Source organism: Acipenser ruthenus, chromosome 20 (assembly GCF_902713425.1).
Source record: "Acipenser ruthenus chromosome 20, fAciRut3.2 maternal haplotype, whole genome shotgun sequence".
Classification (NCBI taxonomy): domain Eukaryota; kingdom Metazoa; phylum Chordata; class Actinopteri; order Acipenseriformes; family Acipenseridae; genus Acipenser; species Acipenser ruthenus.
In genome coordinates this window covers 2,346,188-2,365,808 of record NC_081208.1, presented here as the reverse complement: position 1 = coordinate 2,365,808, position 19,621 = coordinate 2,346,188, and the positions used below count along the sequence as shown (strand labels likewise).

General features: G+C 40.1%; 1 protein-coding gene across 3 annotated transcripts in view; it reads right to left on the bottom strand.

The window, feature by feature from the left end:
• LOC117962438 (tumor protein p73-like) overlaps window positions 1-19,621 on the bottom strand; it is a 51,637-nt gene that overhangs the window by 25,108 nt on the left and 6,908 nt on the right. Inside the window, exons 1-3 of one of the 3 annotated variants that reach the window (XM_058993092.1) lie at window positions 17,526-17,651; window positions 11,434-11,529; window positions 10,459-10,597 (exon numbers count right to left, since the gene is read on the bottom strand). In XM_058993092.1, coding sequence (XP_058849075.1) covers window positions 10,459-10,597; window positions 11,434-11,492 — 198 coding nt within the window. In that variant the 5' untranslated portion in view covers window positions 11,493-11,529; window positions 17,526-17,651. Of the gene's footprint in view, window positions 1-8,134; window positions 8,272-10,458; window positions 10,598-11,433; window positions 11,530-17,525; window positions 17,652-19,621 lie in introns of those variants that run through there. The other 2 variants (XM_058993091.1, XM_058993093.1) reach the window with 2 other exon arrangements.

Here is a 19,621-nt window from a genome sequence, read left to right as displayed (position 1 = left end):
GCCAATTATTTTTACCCCGGTTTTCACCCCAATTTAGCATGCCCAATTATTATCTGTATCCCCGGCTCACCGCTCGCAACCCCCCCGCCGACTCAGGAAACGGAGGCTGAAACACGCGTCCTCCGAAACGTGCTCCTTCCAAGCCGTCATTTTTCGCACAGCAGATCCACAGCAATGCTACCAGACCTATAGTGCCGGAGGACAACACAGATCTGGCGGCTCCGCTGCAGAGCCACAGGCGCCCTATCGGCCACAGGGGTCGCTGATGCGCGGTGAGCCGTGGATTCCCCTGCCGACCTAAGCCCTCCCTACCCGGGCAGCGCTCAGCCAATTGTGCGCCGCCCCCTAGGAACTCTCGGTCACGGTCAGCTGTGACATAGCCTGGATTCGAACCAGGCTATAGGGCACATCCTGCGAGGAGCGCCTTTACTGGATGCGCCACTCGGGAGCCCCCAAGTAACTCTTCTTAAGAAAGCTAAGTCTGAAAGTGCTGAATTCTGACCACAGCTCATAATAAAAACCAGACAGCCCGGCTTCAATGACTGTTTATCTTTCAAGGGAACGGCATTTTAAAGAAGACTTGAACAAAAGCTGGATGGAAAAGCCTGAATGCTTCAGACCTCTGGGCTTCCAGATCATGGAAGTTCATTCTCTAGGTGCTGTACACACAGCACGCGTCTGGATCGCACAGAATCGTTCCCGTGTTGGGTAGGTTTAGGGAATTTCCATGGGTGGAAAGATGAATATACTGACATTATGACTCCCAGTAAAAGTGGATGAGATAATCCAGGAGGCGCTATTGCAAAGCTCACCACACACATACAAGCACACACGTGTGACTACTGTTAAGAACAAGAACATTCTGCAACAAGTTTAAACAGACCTGGAGAATTAACTTTGCAGTGGGCATTGGCACCAGAAATCTCCAGCTAAGCTTTAATAATTCTTTCTCTGGAAGTGAGTGTTTCTTTTCATGATTATTACTCACACCCCCACATAAACCGCCGGTACACTTCCATATTAGTCTGTCTTCCCATGCCAGGGTGTGGACCCTATTTTAAACAACATGTGAGTCATTAGAACATCCCAATTATTTTTTATTACGTTTTTATAATAGACGTGCAAATAACATGCCATTTATGCAAATGAAATCACTGTATATACAGACGTGCTCAAATTTGTTGGTACCCCTTTACAAAAAACGAAGAATGCACAATTTTCTCTGAAATAAATTGAAACTGACAAAAGTAATTGGCATCCACCATTGTTTATTCCATATTTAATAGAAATCAGACTTTGCTTTTGATTTTTAGTTCAACATAATATTGTAAATAAGAAAACAAATGAAAATGGCATGGACAAAAATGATGGGACCGCTAAACTAATATTTTGTTGCACAACCTTTAGAGGCAATCACTGCAATCAAACATTTTCTGTAGCTCTCAATGAGACTTCTGCACCTGTTAACAGGTAGTTTGGCCCACTCTTCCTGAGCAAACTGCTCCAGCTGTCTCAGGTTTGATGGGTGCCTTCTCCAGACTGCAAGTTTCAGCTCTTTCCATAGATGTTCGATAGGATTCAGATCAGGACTCATAGAAGGCCACTTCAGAATAGTCCAATGTTTTGTTCTTATCCATTCTTGGGTGCTTTTAGCTGTGTGTTTTGGGTCATTATCCTTTTGGAGGACCCATGACCTGCGACTGAGACAGAGCTTTCTGACACTGGGCAGTACGTTTCGCTCCAGAATGCCTTGATAGTCTTGAGATTTCATTGTGCCCTGCACAGATTCAAGGCACCCTGTGCCAGGCGCAGCAAAGCAGCCCCAAAACATAACCGAGCCTCCTCCATGTTTCACTGTAGGTATGGTGTTCTTTTCTTTGAAAGCTTCATTTTTTCGTCTGTGAACATAGAGCTGATGTGACTTGCCAAAAAGCTCCAGTTTTGACTCATCTGTCCAAAGGACATTCTCCCAGAAGGATTGTGGCTTGTCAATATGCATTTTAGCAAATTCCAGAAACTGACGTACCTTCACCTTGGAGTTCAGCTTGTATCTCTTTGGCAGTTATCCTTGGTTTTTTTTCTACCATTCGCACTATCCTTCTGTTCACTCTGGGATCGATTTTCCTCTTGCGGCCGCGACCAGGGAGGTTGGCTACAGTTCCATGGACCTTAAACTTCTTAATAATATTTGCAACTGTTGTCACAGGAACATCAAGCTGCTTGGAGATTGTCTTGTAGCCTTTACCGTTACCATGCTTGTCTATTATTTTCTTTCTGATCTCCTCAGACAACTCTCTCCTTTGCTTTCTCTGGTCCATGTTCAGTGTGGTGCACACAATGATACCAAACAGCACAGTGACTACTTTTCTCCATTTAAATAGGCTGAATGACTGATTACAAGATTGGAGACATGTGTGATACTAATTAAAGAAACTAATTTGTTTGAAATATCACTATAATCCAATTATTTATGATCTTTTCTAAGGTGTACCAACAAATGTGTCCAGGCCATTTTAGAATATCTTTGTAGAATAAGCAATAATTAATCTCTTTTCACAGCTTCTTTGCTTTATTCTATGACATACCAAAGGCATGCAAGTATACATGATAAAATAGCTTTTAATTTCATCACTTTTCAGGAGGAATGAAGCATTATTTCAATGAGCTGTAAGGGTACCAACAAATTTGAGCACGTCTGTATGTATACGCAAAAACCTTTGCAGCTTGCAACTAAGAGGAATGGTGTGAAAATATAGGTTTATAGCACTTTCATTAAAGAAGAGATCCTGAGGGTACGTGTAATAGGGCAGAGGCTGGGCGTGAACCGGCGACCCCGCGCACAGCAAGCGAGCGTCTTAACCACAATGCAAGCCGGGCTCGTCTACATGTGTGGTTTTATAGCTTTTAACCTCATCTCATTTCACCGGTAGGGGACAGAATCCGCAATGGCAGTGTATCACACAACACTGTCCGCTAAATACACCCCTCACAATCAGATCATCTACAATAGGAAGGTTTAATGAGAGCCCCTACAAAAGCATCAAATTGAACTTTTGAATCGAACACTTTTATTTTATTTGCATTAACATTTACCATAGGATTTTGTTGATCGCTATAAACTTGTTTTGAAACTGTAACGCTGTCAGAGTTAATCCCATCCTTGCAACTGAAGCTGGCAGTGGAAACAGTGATAAGTGTACTGGGCACGTGCCATGGGCTTGCTGTTGATGCATGTTAGATTCTTATAGAAATGCACCATTGTTCTGAAGCATCTAGCGGTCAGATCACAGCTGTCTTGTCTGCTTTCCAACACACATTATGTTACTGGGTCTTAAATCCCGGACCCACTGAGATGACTTCACCATGCTTTCCCAAGCGTATACTTCACATTTTCTGTTCTTTACTTTGGCTAACCTTGCTTTTCTTATAATGCTTATCTGTGCTTAACCATGGTTTAACCATGCTTTTACTTTGCTTTACTATGCTCTCTGTTATGTTTTTATCATTTGCTTGCAGAAACTACGAATGTATCATTTTGTCAGGGTAAAAAGAAAATGTGGATTCTGTATTGGACTCGATAAACGGTGAAGTTATATTAGCAATGATATTCAGAAGGCAGTAGAAAATATGTGCACATCAAGTTCGATGGTGAAGGTGCCCTGCAAAGTAGATAATAAAAATACTACTACTACTACTAATATCAAGTACTGTTCTTTATTTGCAATTGGGAAAGTGTTCAGAGTGCTCCCTCTGCTGTTTACCTGGGAGAGTTACACGTGTTCTGAAATTTGTATAAATGTTCATAAATAGGTCTAATTCGAACCACACGTTACATGGTAACACTTTTAAATAATGTCTGCAAATTCATAATGAATTCCGGCTGAATACCACAGGAATAACACCTGAATATCTTCTGCACTTCGGTTTGAATTCAGCCCTGTTGATTCATGTGGGTTTAATTATCCGTATTCATTTCATGTTTCTTTGTAACACATGATGTTGATCGCATGCTTTCATGCAAGAATTAACACTTCTCACAATCCACTGTTCATGCAGGAAAACATGCCTTATACATGTGACCAACAGTATTTGTTACAAAGAATCACATAACGTTGGCACTGTCAATTAAAGCAAGCACGGTCAGGATTTTACTTACTTTTTCATTTAGATGAATTATTTAGAAATATTCACACACCAGAAGTATTCATTCTGCTACTAAAATACTTATATATATATATACATAAAATAAATGGCTGACAATTATATATACAACATGCACAAGCATTTTAATACAGACAAAACAAGGCAGGGCTGCAAGCTTTTAAATGGTAAAAAAAAGCAGCTAAGACTGCTATAGTAAAATAATAATAAAGAATATGCTTGTGAGCTGAATTTGCTGCAGATAAAAACATATGCCGAGATTCTGATCTATTGCTTGAGTGCAATGTCATGAATTGCGTGAGAGACAACAATCTACCTGTCGTGAGGTCAGTCTTGCAATGAATTCATAAGACTGCGGGTCTCAAAAACCCCAAATCCAGCACGGTCACTTCCATACAATCAGACCATCTGCACAACAGCCACAGTCCTGCCTTACGGTCTAGTCTTGTAACTACAGCACGCTACATTAGCTTACTGTATTTAGAAACACCATAACAACTGTAACAATTGTAATACAAGCCACCTGTTTCTATAAGAGAAAACTTGCTATCTTTTAATAATGTTCAACACCCCATGCATATAACGTGCAAATAACATGCCATTTATGCAAATGAAATCACTGTATATACAGACGTGCTCAAATTTGTTGGTACCCCTTTACAAAAAACGAAGAATGCACAATTTTCTCTGAAATAAATTGAAAAAGCTTCATTTTTTCGTCTGTGAACATAGAGCTGATGTGACTTGCCAAAAAGCTCCAGTTTTGACTCATCTGTCCAAAGGACATTCTCCCAGAAGGATTGTGGCTTGTCAATATGCATTTTAGCAAATTCCAGAAACTGACGTACCTTCACCTTGGAGTTCAGCTTGTATCTCTTTGGCAGTTATCCTTGGTTTTTTTTCTACCATTCGCACTATCCTTCTGTTCACTCTGGGATCGATTTTCCTCTTGCGGCCGCGACCAGGGAGGTTGGCTACAGTTCCATGGACCTTAAACTTCTTAATAATATTTGCAACTGTTGTCACAGGAACATCAAGCTGCTTGGAGATTGTCTTGTAGCCTTTACCGTTACCATGCTTGTCTATTATTTTCTTTCTGATCTCCTCAGACAACTCTCTCCTTTGCTTTCTCTGGTCCATGTTCAGTGTGGTGCACACAATGATACCAAACAGCACAGTGACTACTTTTCTCCATTTAAATAGGCTGAATGACTGATTACAAGATTGGAGACATGTGTGATACTAATTAAAGAAACTAATTTGTTTGAAATATCACTATAATCCAATTATTTATGATCTTTTCTAAGGTGTACCAACAAATGTGTCCAGGCCATTTTAGAATATCTTTGTAGAATAAGCAATAATTAATCTCTTTTCACAGCTTCTTTGCTTTATTCTATGACATACCAAAGGCATGCAAGTATACATGATAAAATAGCTTTTAATTTCATCACTTTTCAGGAGGAATGAAGCATTATTTCAATGAGCTGTAAGGGTACCAACAAATTTGAGCACGTCTGTATGTATACGCAAAAACCTTTGCAGCTTGCAACTAAGAGGAATGGTGTGAAAATATAGGTTTATAGCACTTTCATTAAAGAAGAGATCCTGAGGGTACGTGTAATAGGGCAGAGGCTGGGCGTGAACCGGCGACCCCGCGCACAGCAAGCGAGCGTCTTAACCACAATGCAAGCCGGGCTCGTCTACATGTGTGGTTTTATAGCTTTTAACCTCATCTCATTTCACCGGTAGGGGACAGAATCCGCAATGGCAGTGTATCACACAACACTGTCCGCTAAATACACCCCTCACAATCAGATCATCTACAATAGGAAGGTTTAATGAGAGCCCCTACAAAAGCATCAAATTGAACTTTTGAATCGAACACTTTTATTTTATTTGCATTAACATTTACCATAGGATTTTGTTGATCGCTATAAACTTGTTTTGAAACTGTAACGCTGTCAGAGTTAATCCCATCCTTGCAACTGAAGCTGGCAGTGGAAACAGTGATAAGTGTACTGGGCACGTGCCATGGGCTTGCTGTTGATGCATGTTAGATTCTTACAGAAATGCACCATTGTTCTGACGCATCTAGCGGTCAGATCACAGCTGTCTTGTCTGCTTTCCAACACACACTATGTTACTGGGTCTTAAATCCCGGACCCACTGAGATGACTTCACCATGCTTTCCCAAGCGTATACTTCACATTTTCTGTTCTTTACTTTGGCTAACCTTGCTTTTCTTATAATGCTTATCTGTGCTTAACCATGGTTTAACCATGCTTTTACTTTGCTTTACTATGCTCTCTGTTATGTTTTTATCTTTTGTTTGCAGAAACTACGAATGTATCATTTTGTCAGGGTAAAAAGAAAATGTGGATTCTGTATTGGACTCGATAAACGGTGAAGTTACATTAGCAATGATATTCGGAAGGCAGTAGAAAATATGTGCACATCAAGTTCGATGGTGAAGGTGCCCTGCAAAGTAGATAATAAAAATACTACTACTACTACTAATATCAAGTACTGTTCTTTATTTGCAATTGGGAAAGTGTTCAGAGTGCTCCCTCTGCTGTTTACCTGGGAGAGTTACACGTGTTCTGAAATTTGTATAAATGTTCATAAATAGGTCTAATTCGAACCACACGTTACATGGTAACACTTTTAAATAATGTCTGCAAATTCATAATGAATTCCGGCTGAATACCACAGGAATAACACCTGAATATTTTCTGCACTTCGGTTTGAATTCAGCCCTGTTAATTCATGTGGGTTTAATTATCCGTATTCATTTCATGTTTCTTTGTAACACATGATGTTGATCGCATGCTTTCATGCGAGAATTAACACTTCTCACAATCCACTGTTCATGCAGGAAAACATGCCTTATACATGTGACCAACAGTATTTGTTAGAAAGAATCACATAACGTTGGCACTGTCAATTAAAGCAAGCACGGTCAGGATTTTACTTACTTTTTCATTTAGATGAATTATTTAGAAATATTCACACACCAGAAGTATTCATTCTGCTACTAAAATACTTATATATATATATATATATATATATATATATATATATATATATATAAACATAAAATAAATGGCTGACAATTATATATACAACATGCACAAGCATTTCAGTACAGACAAAACAAGGCAGGGCTGCAAGCTTTTAAATGGTAAAAAAAAAAAGCAGCTAAGACTGCTATAGTAAAATAATAATAAAGAATATGCTTGTGAGCTGAATTTGCTGCAGATAAAAACATATGCCGAGATTCTGATCTATTGCTTGAGTGCAATGTCATGAATTGCGTGAGAGACAACAATCTACCTGTCGTGAGGTCAGTCTTGCAATGAATTCATAAGACTGCGGGTCTCAAAAACCCCAAATCCAGCACGGTCACTTCCATACAATCAGACCATCTGCACAACAGCCACAGTCCTGCCTTACGGTCTAGTCTTGTAACTACAGCACGCTACATTAGCTTACTGTATTTAGAAACACCATAACAACTGTAACAATTGTAATACAAGCCACCTGTTTCTATAAGAGAAACCTTGCTATCTTTTAATAATGTTCAACACCCCATGCATATGCATTCTGTGAAATCAGTGCCAAATTAAAACATGTGCAAGTTGTGTATTTAGTAAGGAAGCTTGATCTATAGGCATCTTACACACACACACATTCAGTACATATTAATACTGTGATATTGCAAGACATGGATCTGAGATGCACTGTCACTCCAATCCTGCAGCATTATAATGCTACACTTCATTTTTATTGTACTCGTCACGTGATAGGCACACAAAATAAATCCTCCTAAACTGCCTAGCAACAGGTGCAGGAAAATAGACAGAAAAACACTGTTGCATTCACTGGCTATAATAAGTCAACACTAACAATGGAGTAAATCATCCACCACTAGCCTTCTATAAGCCTGAAAAAGAAATTCCCAGCCACCTACCGTGGTATAATGCTGCGTCTGGTCACTAATGTACAGCATTTTAATTTTCCCGCAAATTGGGTGCAATAGGGAATGTATCCGCCCCGGGCGTCATGTGGGTCACACGGCCAAACAAGTAAGCCTGTCAGTAAATCTGCCAGCTGCAGCTTTAGGTAGCCGCTCTTGGAAGTGAAACACAAATCAGAGGAGGAGGTGATGGATAGGTATGAGAGACTTCTTCGCTTGCCCCCCCCCCCCCCCCCATCTCTCTTGGCCCTCTCAACTAGCTTGCATCTAACAACAAATCTGGGACCGCCCCCAATTTTTTTTTTCCTCATGACTATTCATTAACCCACAAGGCAGGCCCAGACTTGCCCAATGATGTATTGGACTATACCATTTTCCAGTGATAGGAGAGGTGGATTGGATGGATTTTTTAATTAAACTGTTTTGCTTGAGAGCCGTTAGCCGGGCACAATAAGAACACTTGCGTGGAAGTCAAGCTTTGAAGTGAGCTTATAAAGTTGAGTTTATAAATCTTTGTTAATTTTTATTCTTAGCTACATACAAGCTTACTTTGTAGGACAGTCACAAAGAGCAGTATCTGGACTGATGTTGGACTGATGGTTTGGATTGATCACACCTTTAAATTAAATGTAAAACAAATGAGAAAGTCTCAAAGACTGAAGCTACAACTTGGGCTCCAGGGAGTACTCAATGGAGAAGTCCAGGCTTACACATCCCGTATCACGTACATTAAAATCAAAGAATCAAAATCTCTTTAACTCTTTGGAGAGAGATTGCAGTAAGGCAGATCCGTTTAACATACAGAGATTATGCAATGTGTTGAACCCCTTCAGCCGTACCATGTTAAGTTTCCTATCTATGTATCTATTTTATAATGCATAGTGTTTTGGCTGGGCAACTTCTCGAACGCCATAGAGTTCACACAAACTGTTTTTATTATATGGTAATCCATGCTGCTAAATAATATAGGTTACAGAGAATGGCACACATTGTGCCTTCCCATCACCATCTCATAAAAAACAAAAGGTAGTCAAGAAAAAATACTTCTCCAAGATATACACCATTTATAAACAATAGTTTTCCAAATGTGGGAGCATCAACAATACATCTTTCCAGTGCTGTACATCTTCCCCTTTCACAACACAAAGCACATGATCAGTAAGGTGTAATGGTACAACCCTACTGAGGGGTGTTTCTGCTCAAGAAAGGGTTAATCATTGCAGCGTATCAATTTCTCCTTCACTGGAGATGGCCTCAAGCCTATTAACTAGCTTTAAACAAATAAACAGCATCTCACGACAAAATCACCTGTCATGAATCTTACTACGCAAGCCCTAGAAACTCAAACCACAGCCCCAAAGGAAACAATGAGGAAGGATGGGGCAACACGAATAGTGCAACACTGCCATGATTTGCCTGGTTTTCTCCCACATGCTTTGTTACCTGCTTGTGTTTGTCTGCTGAACAGTGTTTGTTTAGAACCAGCCGGAACACATGCATTAAATATATAAATATATAATGAGGCTGTTTTTTTTTTAACTCTTAATATTACAAAAATATCTAAATTCATAAGCGCTTTCCTGTCTCTTATGTGCCGTAGAATGATTTTGGACACCTAAAATTAACACTGAAGTTAAAAAAAAAACTATCAATCATTCATTTGGTATTATTTCCTAGTAGATGGCAAGGTGTTTTCTTCATTTGTGTTAATGATCTGGTTGTTGAGAAGCTGCGAGGGGTCTGAAAGCAGTTAAACACCTTCCACTAGTGATAAAAAAGCCGTACTCTGCAGTTCAATCAGTGTTACAGATGGGATATTGTTTTGGTCTGTTGTGGCAGGCTTGGCTTGGTCTGTAATTAGGGGGCTAACCTTCCAGTTAATCCTGCAGCCGTCGGCCCCCCCTACACACCAGACAGCAGGCACAGAGAGGCAGGGAGGGAACGAGAGCTGCCGAGGAGGGAAGAGGAGTGGGAATCCTTCAGCATTAGGAGGGAAAACACTGTAGGATGAATTACACTGTAGTGCCTCCCTGTTCTTACTCCCTTTAGCTCCGACAGCAGCAATGAATGCTCCTCTTGGAAGACTGCCCCCAGGCTTTCTGTCCTTCCTTACAATACAATAGCGATGCTGTGCTGGCCATGGGTTCAAGAGTAGTGTTACCAGACATTCTGGGAAAACTGGGATTATCCTAGTTTTCAGCCTTCATTTTTTGTCCCGGTCAGAAACAGAAAAATTGTTAAATCGTCCCGGTTTTGATATTGTATTTAAAAAAAAAGAATGTTTTTAAAGTACAAATCTGTATCCGTGTGCTTCTTACCATGACTGTTTCATTCATGCCCCGCATCTGAAAGACGTCCATGCACACCTCCGACCTGTTTGTTGACAAGCTGGCGGTTGCCTCGTTGTTACCCGAGTGGCTGTTTGGTGGAAGATCAAAATAAGTACTGTCCGGTTCCCTGAGAAAACAAAGCAAGCTCTTTATTAGCCTTAGTAGGGTAAATGTGCACTGTGATTCTGCAGCATGCCGTTCTTATCACTTATAATAAGCATTTACTGAGCTGCTTCTGTGAGACTGTAAACAATGTAATCTACTGGAACATACAAGAAAATCACTGTGGGGCTTATATGAAGAACTTCTTTCCTGGGAGCACTGCTGTATATAGGGGGGACTGTAAAACTCAACCATGGGAAATTCATATGTGTACTGTACCCATGCAATCGATAAGGACGTTCAAATACTGTAGGGCTGCAGTAAATCAAAACAAGGTTCAACAGAGTACTGTATGCTGCAATTCATTTGACTTTAACTTCAGTATTAATACTACAATAGCAAGAGATGCTTCACATATGTGTCCCACAAATAAAATGATGCTAGCTTGCTTATTTTTGCAAAGAGGTGCAGGAAACAGGGTTTATAAAGGTACTGACAGGTAATATCTGGTCATCCAAATGACTTGAGTCACTCTCAAATGTATTGTAAGAAGAAACCGTTTGAACAAGTGTTGTGTTTTTTTTTTTTATCAAGGTTAAATGACAGTGGCTGAACTCCATTGGTTTTCTCCAGGGCACTCCAGACGCGCTGCGTGTCGGCTGTCTATGCCCATGTGCAGGGCATGTTTAAATAAATAAATAAATACAAGTGACCACAGCTAAAGTGCCCCATGTGAACGGTGTCCAGTTTCAGTAAGTATCCCCCAAACCTCCTGGCCTGCACGTCACGCAAAGTTGAACCCAGGGTATTTTCTCAGTCTTGCTTACTGCAACTGAAGAAGGAGAATGGAAAGGAACTCACAGGCTACTCCAGAGATGTTCGAAGGTGGTCCCTTCATCAGCAGGAGAAGACTGGGCCATCTTGGCTGTGGGGTAATCCACTGAGGGATAGATCACTCTGCAGCAAAGAAGAACCATCAAGCGTTTATATATCCACACCTTCACACACGCCGTGATACATTCAAACTAGAGACTAAGACAAGTAGACAAATGTTTCAGCCTGTCTTATATGAGATATCGCTTCTGTTTCTTCTCATCATGATTTAGCAGATCTTGCACTGCAGTAAATTATCCATAACTTCATGCACTCAATTATTAACAATAACGTAAAACTTAGAACAAACGTTAGGGTTAGTGCCATTACAAATCGTTTATTTCTACATATATTTACAACCGAAACCAACGCTGGAAACATTTTGTTTTTCAATTTTTAGATTCCTACCCTTATTTCCTTCATTTGACAAGGCGGTTTATCAATGAGGAAGGTCACGTATTACCCCAGAACAATTTAAACACCCTACAGATTCGTCACTTTGAATTAGTGCACTGCTTGCTGGTCACAAGTGTTTCCATGTGGTGCTCCCTCCGACCTCCAGGGGTCTCCAGACAGCACAGGCGATGCGATTCCTGAGTCAAACGCGTTTATTTAACTGTGCCAAGTCGGGCATGCCCAGACCTGCAGGGCAGGGACCACTGAGAGCCGCGATCTGCCACTTTACCCAATCTTTTCTTCCTCAGCTCAGAGCATCAGGAGGAAAAAACCTTCTCTGGAGATTAACAGACAGAGGTTTTATCTGCACACCTGTCTCTAAGTACTATACTAAGTGCTGGCTGTAGAATAAAAAATCTGTGAAAAGTAGAACACTCTCCTTAATCAATAACTGGACTATTTACAGTATCTTACGTATATCACACTATTTTCTTTTTGTGTTTGTTTTGTTAATCAGAGATTAAGGTATATGGTTCATAGACAAGTACCTCATATTTCATATGACCTGCCATAACACTGTCAATAGGGTGTGGGGCCACGAAAGGCAACTACAAAGACGCGTATTTAAAGTATATTATTCCAGAGAGCCATTCCTCTGGGATTACAGTCTCTAATTCCTTCAGCGAAGTGCTGGATGAAAACCTGTAGCGAATTCTTACAGTGATTAGCTTTGAAACTGTTCTTCGTGAAACATTTGTCTTAAATACTAAATATGTCAAAGTCTGTTTACTCATCATTGTCACTGACATCATGCACATTTCATATGTAACAGCACTGTCTATCTAATTAAGCTCAAGTGATGCAATGGGGTGCCTTGTCCGCTACTTGGCAAAAGGGTTCAAATAGAAATACGATGTGCAAGAAAAGCAAACGCTCCCTCTAGTGGATGCTCAGGAAACTAAATTTCACCATAATCTATTAAACTAGCCCTTTACATTATGACTCAGGAAGAAAAGGTATAAATGCTACATGTATGAATTGTAATGCTTCATATATAAACATATCTTGTACATTTAACTTAAACAGCATTATACATCGTTAAACAACATATTGAACACATAGGCATTTAATGGTGAGATGATGTATTTTAAGTTCTGTCTACAACATACATGAAATTAGCTAAATGCCTTATAAACCTACATGCATTTTACATCTACCATGCGTACAGTTATATGTGCATGGATATTTGCACATCACATATTGCTTTTCCACAGGACAGCAAAGGTCTTTCTTTTACAGAACAGGCAATCCGGGAGAAGATTGAACAGCTGAAGAAGACTGCTTTCTAAAGAGACACAGACATGATTCCCTGTCCTGTACTGCCACAAGTAATGTACCCTTAGAACCCCATTATAATACTGAGGCTTAGTGGAGGATAAGACATCACTCATAGAGTATCACAGAGACAGTGCGGGCTGTGACTTTATCAGTTAATCAGGATCACACACCAAATAACATGAGGCATCCCGTCCTGTCCCAGGTGACAATCCCTTCCACACTTTAGTGTCTGGGGAACCTCCCTGGAGACTAAACCACATCCTGTTATTTCTGTGACCATGAAGCTTATGCGAGCCAGTATTAACCATAGCTAATATCTAGGCTACAATCACATTTTCAAAGCACACTTCTGGGTAACATCATTTATAGTCCCAGTGCACCTTGCCTAACTCCTTAAGATGCACAAGGAATTGAGCGCTTGTTCAAACGGTTTCTTCTTAAAGAGTGGTTCGAGTATCACGAGGAGGAAACGGACAATGTGGATGACCGGATCCAGCCTGTCAGTACATTGTAAACCCTGCTTCGAGCACCTCATTGCCAAAATAAGAACGTTAGAATCACTTTATTTGTGGGACGCATATGTCACTCGTATCTTAAAGGGCTAAAAAAAACGTATGCAGTACAAAATGGAAACTACCGTTAAAACCTCTGTCTCACAATTTCACTTACGAATCAAAAACAGATCCCCAAAGAACCGAGTAAACAAATATAAATTGTACTAGAAAAAGAAAAATAAGATTAAGAGCAGAAATACTGACTACATTTAATACCCAATAAACATTTATTTAATGGATTTCCCAGGCAGCTTTTAGGCATGCTGCAAAAGCACACACAAATGTATATGGCTAGCAGTGCATGTTAGGAAACACATAATACGTGTGTGCTAGTAATAGCATCAATTGAATTATGGCTCCCACTAACTCCCCGTTCTGAACAGCCATTCCCAGGGTGGGGGGCAACCTTTAACCCCTTCACCACCTTCCCCAAGCAGGGACCCAACAGTGACTCCGAAATGATCACCAGACCTCTCCTGTGTAGCTGAGTCCAGATCACAGCCTGCTCGCCCAAGATGGGATCAAAGCATCATTTTTAAAATGGAGTCCACAAGCAGTATAAGATGGACACGTTGCAGGATCGCTTGTTATTGCCTCCATAAAACAGTCAGGAGACAGCAAGCTGCCCTTCGGTTTCATCGCCCTGTTGATCAGAGCCACTGGACGTGGTGGTTATACAAAATAAGACGCTAGGCAGAGCCCCAGACAAACCAGCAACATGTAAACCTTTGTAAAATAAAAGATACACACACAAAATGGCGACTGGAGAAGGAAAAGAAGCTTGTTCTTTATTCCCAGAGCTAGCACCTCAAACCATGCACTGCAGAACACCAACACTCACTACCAATTTAAGTACTGCGCTTACAGTTTAACTAATGCTTTCTGGTGCAGCAAACTTCGCAGTGCAATAAAAATGAAATGCACCCTGAGCTCCTTTGTAAAATATCAAGCCTTTCCACTTGCAGAAAAGCCTGCTTTATAATTCCAGAATGAAGTGAAAGGCAGCACAGAGGACAACTTCTTCTGTTGCATACAATTGCTGATGCTGTTCACAGAGATCTGTGTCATTCTGTAAATACACAAACAGGCCACAGCAGACTGAAAAGTCCCGTCTCTAGGCCTACCACAAGCTCTGTTTCTTAAAGATTCAAACAAAATCTAATGATTGAATTGAAGGTGAAGATAGATACAGTATATATCTATATACAGCTTACCGAGCTCTTGTGGATTTTCTGGTGCATTTATTTTGGAGAGGCTGTGTTTTCGTCTGTTTTTAGGTCCAAAAAGGCTGTAACCCACGCTTGAAAACGAAAGATAACCACTCTGACACCACGTGGTAAGACTTGTATCAATGAAATGACAGCCACAGAAGGGGATGTGACGGTTATATACTTGGGATACTGTTGCACAAAGAGTAAAAAAAGCATTCACTGCACCCAGAATGAAGCTTCAAAAGTTTCTGGTTTTTTATAACTTTTTAATTTTTTTTTTTTTAGTTTTAGTAAAAGAATGTCATGTTCCTAAACCGTAGAAGCACTGAGAATATCTAGGAGAGCTGCACCTTCTCTTTTCTGTGGTCTATTGCTTGCATAAAACAATATACTGTATACGAACGGATGCCTATAGTGTGGGGAAAACCTGATTGATTGACTAGTCATATAGATTTAGTGCTCAAGGGAAAAAAAAACTTAGTATAATACATTTCTGCATCACGTTCAATTATTCTTGTAAGGGTTGGGTGAGAGAATTCCATGTATGTGATCCACTTTAACAGAGCGTTACCAAAGTCAGCATTGGGATTGCATCCGAAATGTCAATTGGCATTCTGTACTCCGATAGCCTGGTTGAGCCGATGTGCAAACATGGCTTTTAAATAGCAGAATTACCTTCAAAGCAAACGAGAAAAGCTCAAGAGAACCTGAATGGCATTATCTGCTAAAGCTGATACCATAATAACTGACCTCTTCTGGCATTCTGTAATTGACGAGCCCGCAGAGCAAACTGTGTCATTCGGGCACCAGCAAAAAGTCTCAATGTCGTTTTCCGAAATGTTTCACTGCCGCCTCAAGAGGATGGGGGGCAAATTAAACTCATGTAAATGTGTCCTGCAGATACCCCCATCACTCTCCACCCCCACCAGCTAACAAATGCCCTTGATAAACCGACACAATGGAATCAAAGCAATCACAGAATCTAATGCAATGCTTTTATCAGCTGGCTCCCTGGTTTTCCAGTCTATATGATACCAAATCATCCACCAATTAGAATGCAGTGGTTAAAAACGTTTCAGAATCAAGGGAGGCATGTCCTGCCATCATTTACAAAAGTAAGGGAATTAGTAGGTGATCTAAGGTCCATCATATTGGACCTGATTAAAAACAAGTGCTCTGATTATATTAACACCTGCAAATACAGTGCTGAACTATTCACCTCCCCACGACACACACCTGCATGCATTCAATGCTGTTTTTGTTTCTGATTTATTTCCATTAAGCTACTCTATAAAAGAAACGCAATATCAAAGTTGCAAAATCCAATTATGAATGGCTGCTCCTGATGACTCTTCTACAATGCACTATTATAACATTTGGTTCTATCTGAAAATATATACTGGGACTGGACTTGCCAGAACATTGTCAACAGGGTGTAGAGCCACTATGGCCAGCTATACAGGAGGACTGCACTTGACAAATCACTAAGGGTGTTCGGAATAATTTTGGAGGAATACGTGACCATTCCTCAATAGTAACAGCCTCTGATTATTATCGGCAGTTTAGGCTGTGTGAATCTGAAATGACGTCTATTCTCCAGAATGGCCCATGCGGTCATGAATTTTGAGAGTTCAATCATTTGTGCTTTCTTGTCTATGGAGGCACCTGACAACCAAGCGCCTTCTGTCAGCCCTCTATCAACCCATTCAGCACCACTGTCCACATTTGAAGACAGGCTACTTTGTAAGGTTTTTGCAGTATGTTTAACTGGAAGATGGGCTTTTATACATGGCAGATTCAATATCAGGGGATATCCTTTTGCATAACAATTGTTGCAGTATTTTCTATTCATTCTGTATAATGTGATCTCCATTTATATCCAAAGCAGACAGACTTCAACACCAACATTTCCACTTAAACTCACATACATGCTTGGTCTGACCAAAACTGACCTTGAGCTCTATTTGAAGTGATCTAAACACATCCCAGCATTGGCCAGTGCGGGTTATATGTGGGCTGCCTATGACGATGGTGCCCACTCTATGCCAGCATGGGCCTAATGCGTCATTTTCTGAAACTGTCCCGTACTCGTTCCATCTTTGCTAGTGTAGTAGCATTTGGGGAAATAATAATAATAACAAAAAAACAGAAGGTTGCATTGAAAAAAGCAATGTCCAGGAGATTTCTATCGGTTTATTATTTGTCAACAAAACGTGGCATCACATGACACGTATCCAATCTGCATAGCGTGCGTTGGAATGTTTATACCGGAAAGAAGTTGTCGATTTCCAAAACTGATAACGAAATGAATAGTTATAAACGAATTAAAACTGAGCGAATTCAGTCTAATACTCCAAACTAATAACAGAGAACGTTTGCCGTCATGTTTCAAAGCACACATAAACGAAATATAAAAAAAAAACCTGTAGGATAAAAATAAAAATAAAAACTTTAAATTTTAATATTGCACTAACAGGCAAGAATCCGACCTTTAAAAAAGTTACTGTTATATCCTATCTTACAACAACCGTCTATTCTAAACAATCAAGTCTCTGTTGATTAGTTATGAATTGTAACTTACTCTTCCTTCAAAGCTAAATCATCCAGCTCCTCTGGGACACGGGACCTTTGAAATCACAGCAGAGGCCTGCAATTGTAAACTCGACTATATTTACTGCAGCCCAGCATGTAGCGTCCTCTGTCTCCCAGGCAACCACTTTGGAGCTGCAGAAGGAGTGTGAAAAAGTGTGCCAAAGGCGCGTGGATTTCTTGGAACCGAGAGTCGTGGCGCGGGGCGGGACGGTTCATGTAGATTACTTAAGGTGTGCCTAGTCTTATCATTGCTGATTGGTAGAGCATTTCAAGAAACTATTACATTGTTTATGAAGTGTAACATCTGCTGGATTTGTTTTATATTGAAATTACTGATATAAAATAAATAAATAGGGCATGGCAAGCCTCACTCATTTTAGGAACGGTGGTCTCAATTTGACCTGCCTCGACCCTAAAATAAACGTAAAAACAATGCATTTGAATACAATCTCACTCAATTTTTTTTTTTTTTTAAATCTCACTCATTTGGATAACCTTGTTAAACTGCTTTTAAAATGGTTTTGTCAAAGTATTAGCCCGCGTTACAGTGACCCATAATGATTAGTTAGATGCTGCATAAGTGGATGTGAGAATGGTTTATGGACCGTGAAGACTGAACTGCTGTTCTCAAATGCTCCTGGGAGAGCAATGTAAAGATGCGCTCCAATATTGGACCGACTCATACCCCTATGTAACTTATTATAAGGCCTACATTCTCCTGCAAGCAGCCTTGATTTAAATCTACAGTTACCTGACATGGCCGACAGTCCAGTTTGTTCCCAGACATCAAAAAAAAAATGTTCGTTTTAGCTACCGCATCTCAAGCATCCGTCCCGTGTCAAACTTGCTTCCAACTGCATCACAATGTGAGCCAAGCGCTCCTTTCAAAACAGATGCACGCTGCACCTTCAATAGCCTGTTGATTTCAATTCATTTCAACAATAAATAAAAGAAAAAACGGTGCTTCGGCTTAAGGAAGGGCGGTTTATAATCAGGATGAAACTGTTTACAAGTAGCCATGTTTTTACTTTTCTCTGCTTTGTGGTGAATTCATAATAAACCAAAGACGTTGCGCTTTGCGGTCGTTGTTTATAGTAACGCCAGTAACTCCTGATGCAAAGCCTTGCTTTCACAAACCCATATGAAACCCATAACCCATATTGTGTTCTAAAACATCTCTCTCTCTCTCTCTCTCTCTCTCTCTCTCTCTCTCTCTCTCTCTCTCTCTCTCTCTCTCTCAATTTTCCGGATGCTTTCACAAGTTTGACAGCTTTTCCTATCTTCCTATAAAAATAATTAGCGAACTGGTGGCTATAATCAAGCAGGGGGAAAGGAGGTACCTGTTTGGACATGTCTTATTAAAAATTAATGGGAAAAAATGTATTAATTATGAAGATAACTTTGAGCAATAGGGAATACAAAGGTGAAAATGAGGACAGGCAAGTGGTATTTAATCGCAATCGTTATCTTTGCCCTGGACTTATTATAACCCAGTGGCAAAGTTTGTTTTATATAACCTGCTCACAATCAACACAAGATGGTGAGCCGTGTTCACTAAGCTTTATCTTATGAGCTATATTACGACTATTTTATAAAGTCTGTTTTGATTAACCCATTAAGAGCCATTGTTCTCATTCGAGGACAGGCTACTTTGTAATTTTTTGGAGCATTTTTAACTGGCATCTACCTGTTATTTAAATGTTCTCTTTAACTATATTGTTAGGATAAGTTACTCTAATTTTGTTAGAATTTAAGTAACTGTTAATTCTGCATATAATACCCTTCAGATGTTTCTACGATGCCTCAATAGAAAATAAGACACTGAAGCTTTAAAATGATCCCTTGATGATACCCACAGTGCTGATAAAGCTCAATTTTCTATGTGTTGAGCTTCGTAGCAGGCGTGAATTACACTGGTCTGATTATGAGCATGTCTAACTTGACTGTCCTCAAAATAGGACGCAGCAGTTTGTAGCCAAAAAAAAATTCTGTAAAGATTTAGAAAGTATCAAATGAAATACAGCTTGTGTTCTCATGTTTTCAAAGAAAATGTATTTGGTACTTAATGGGGTATAAAGGTTTGAG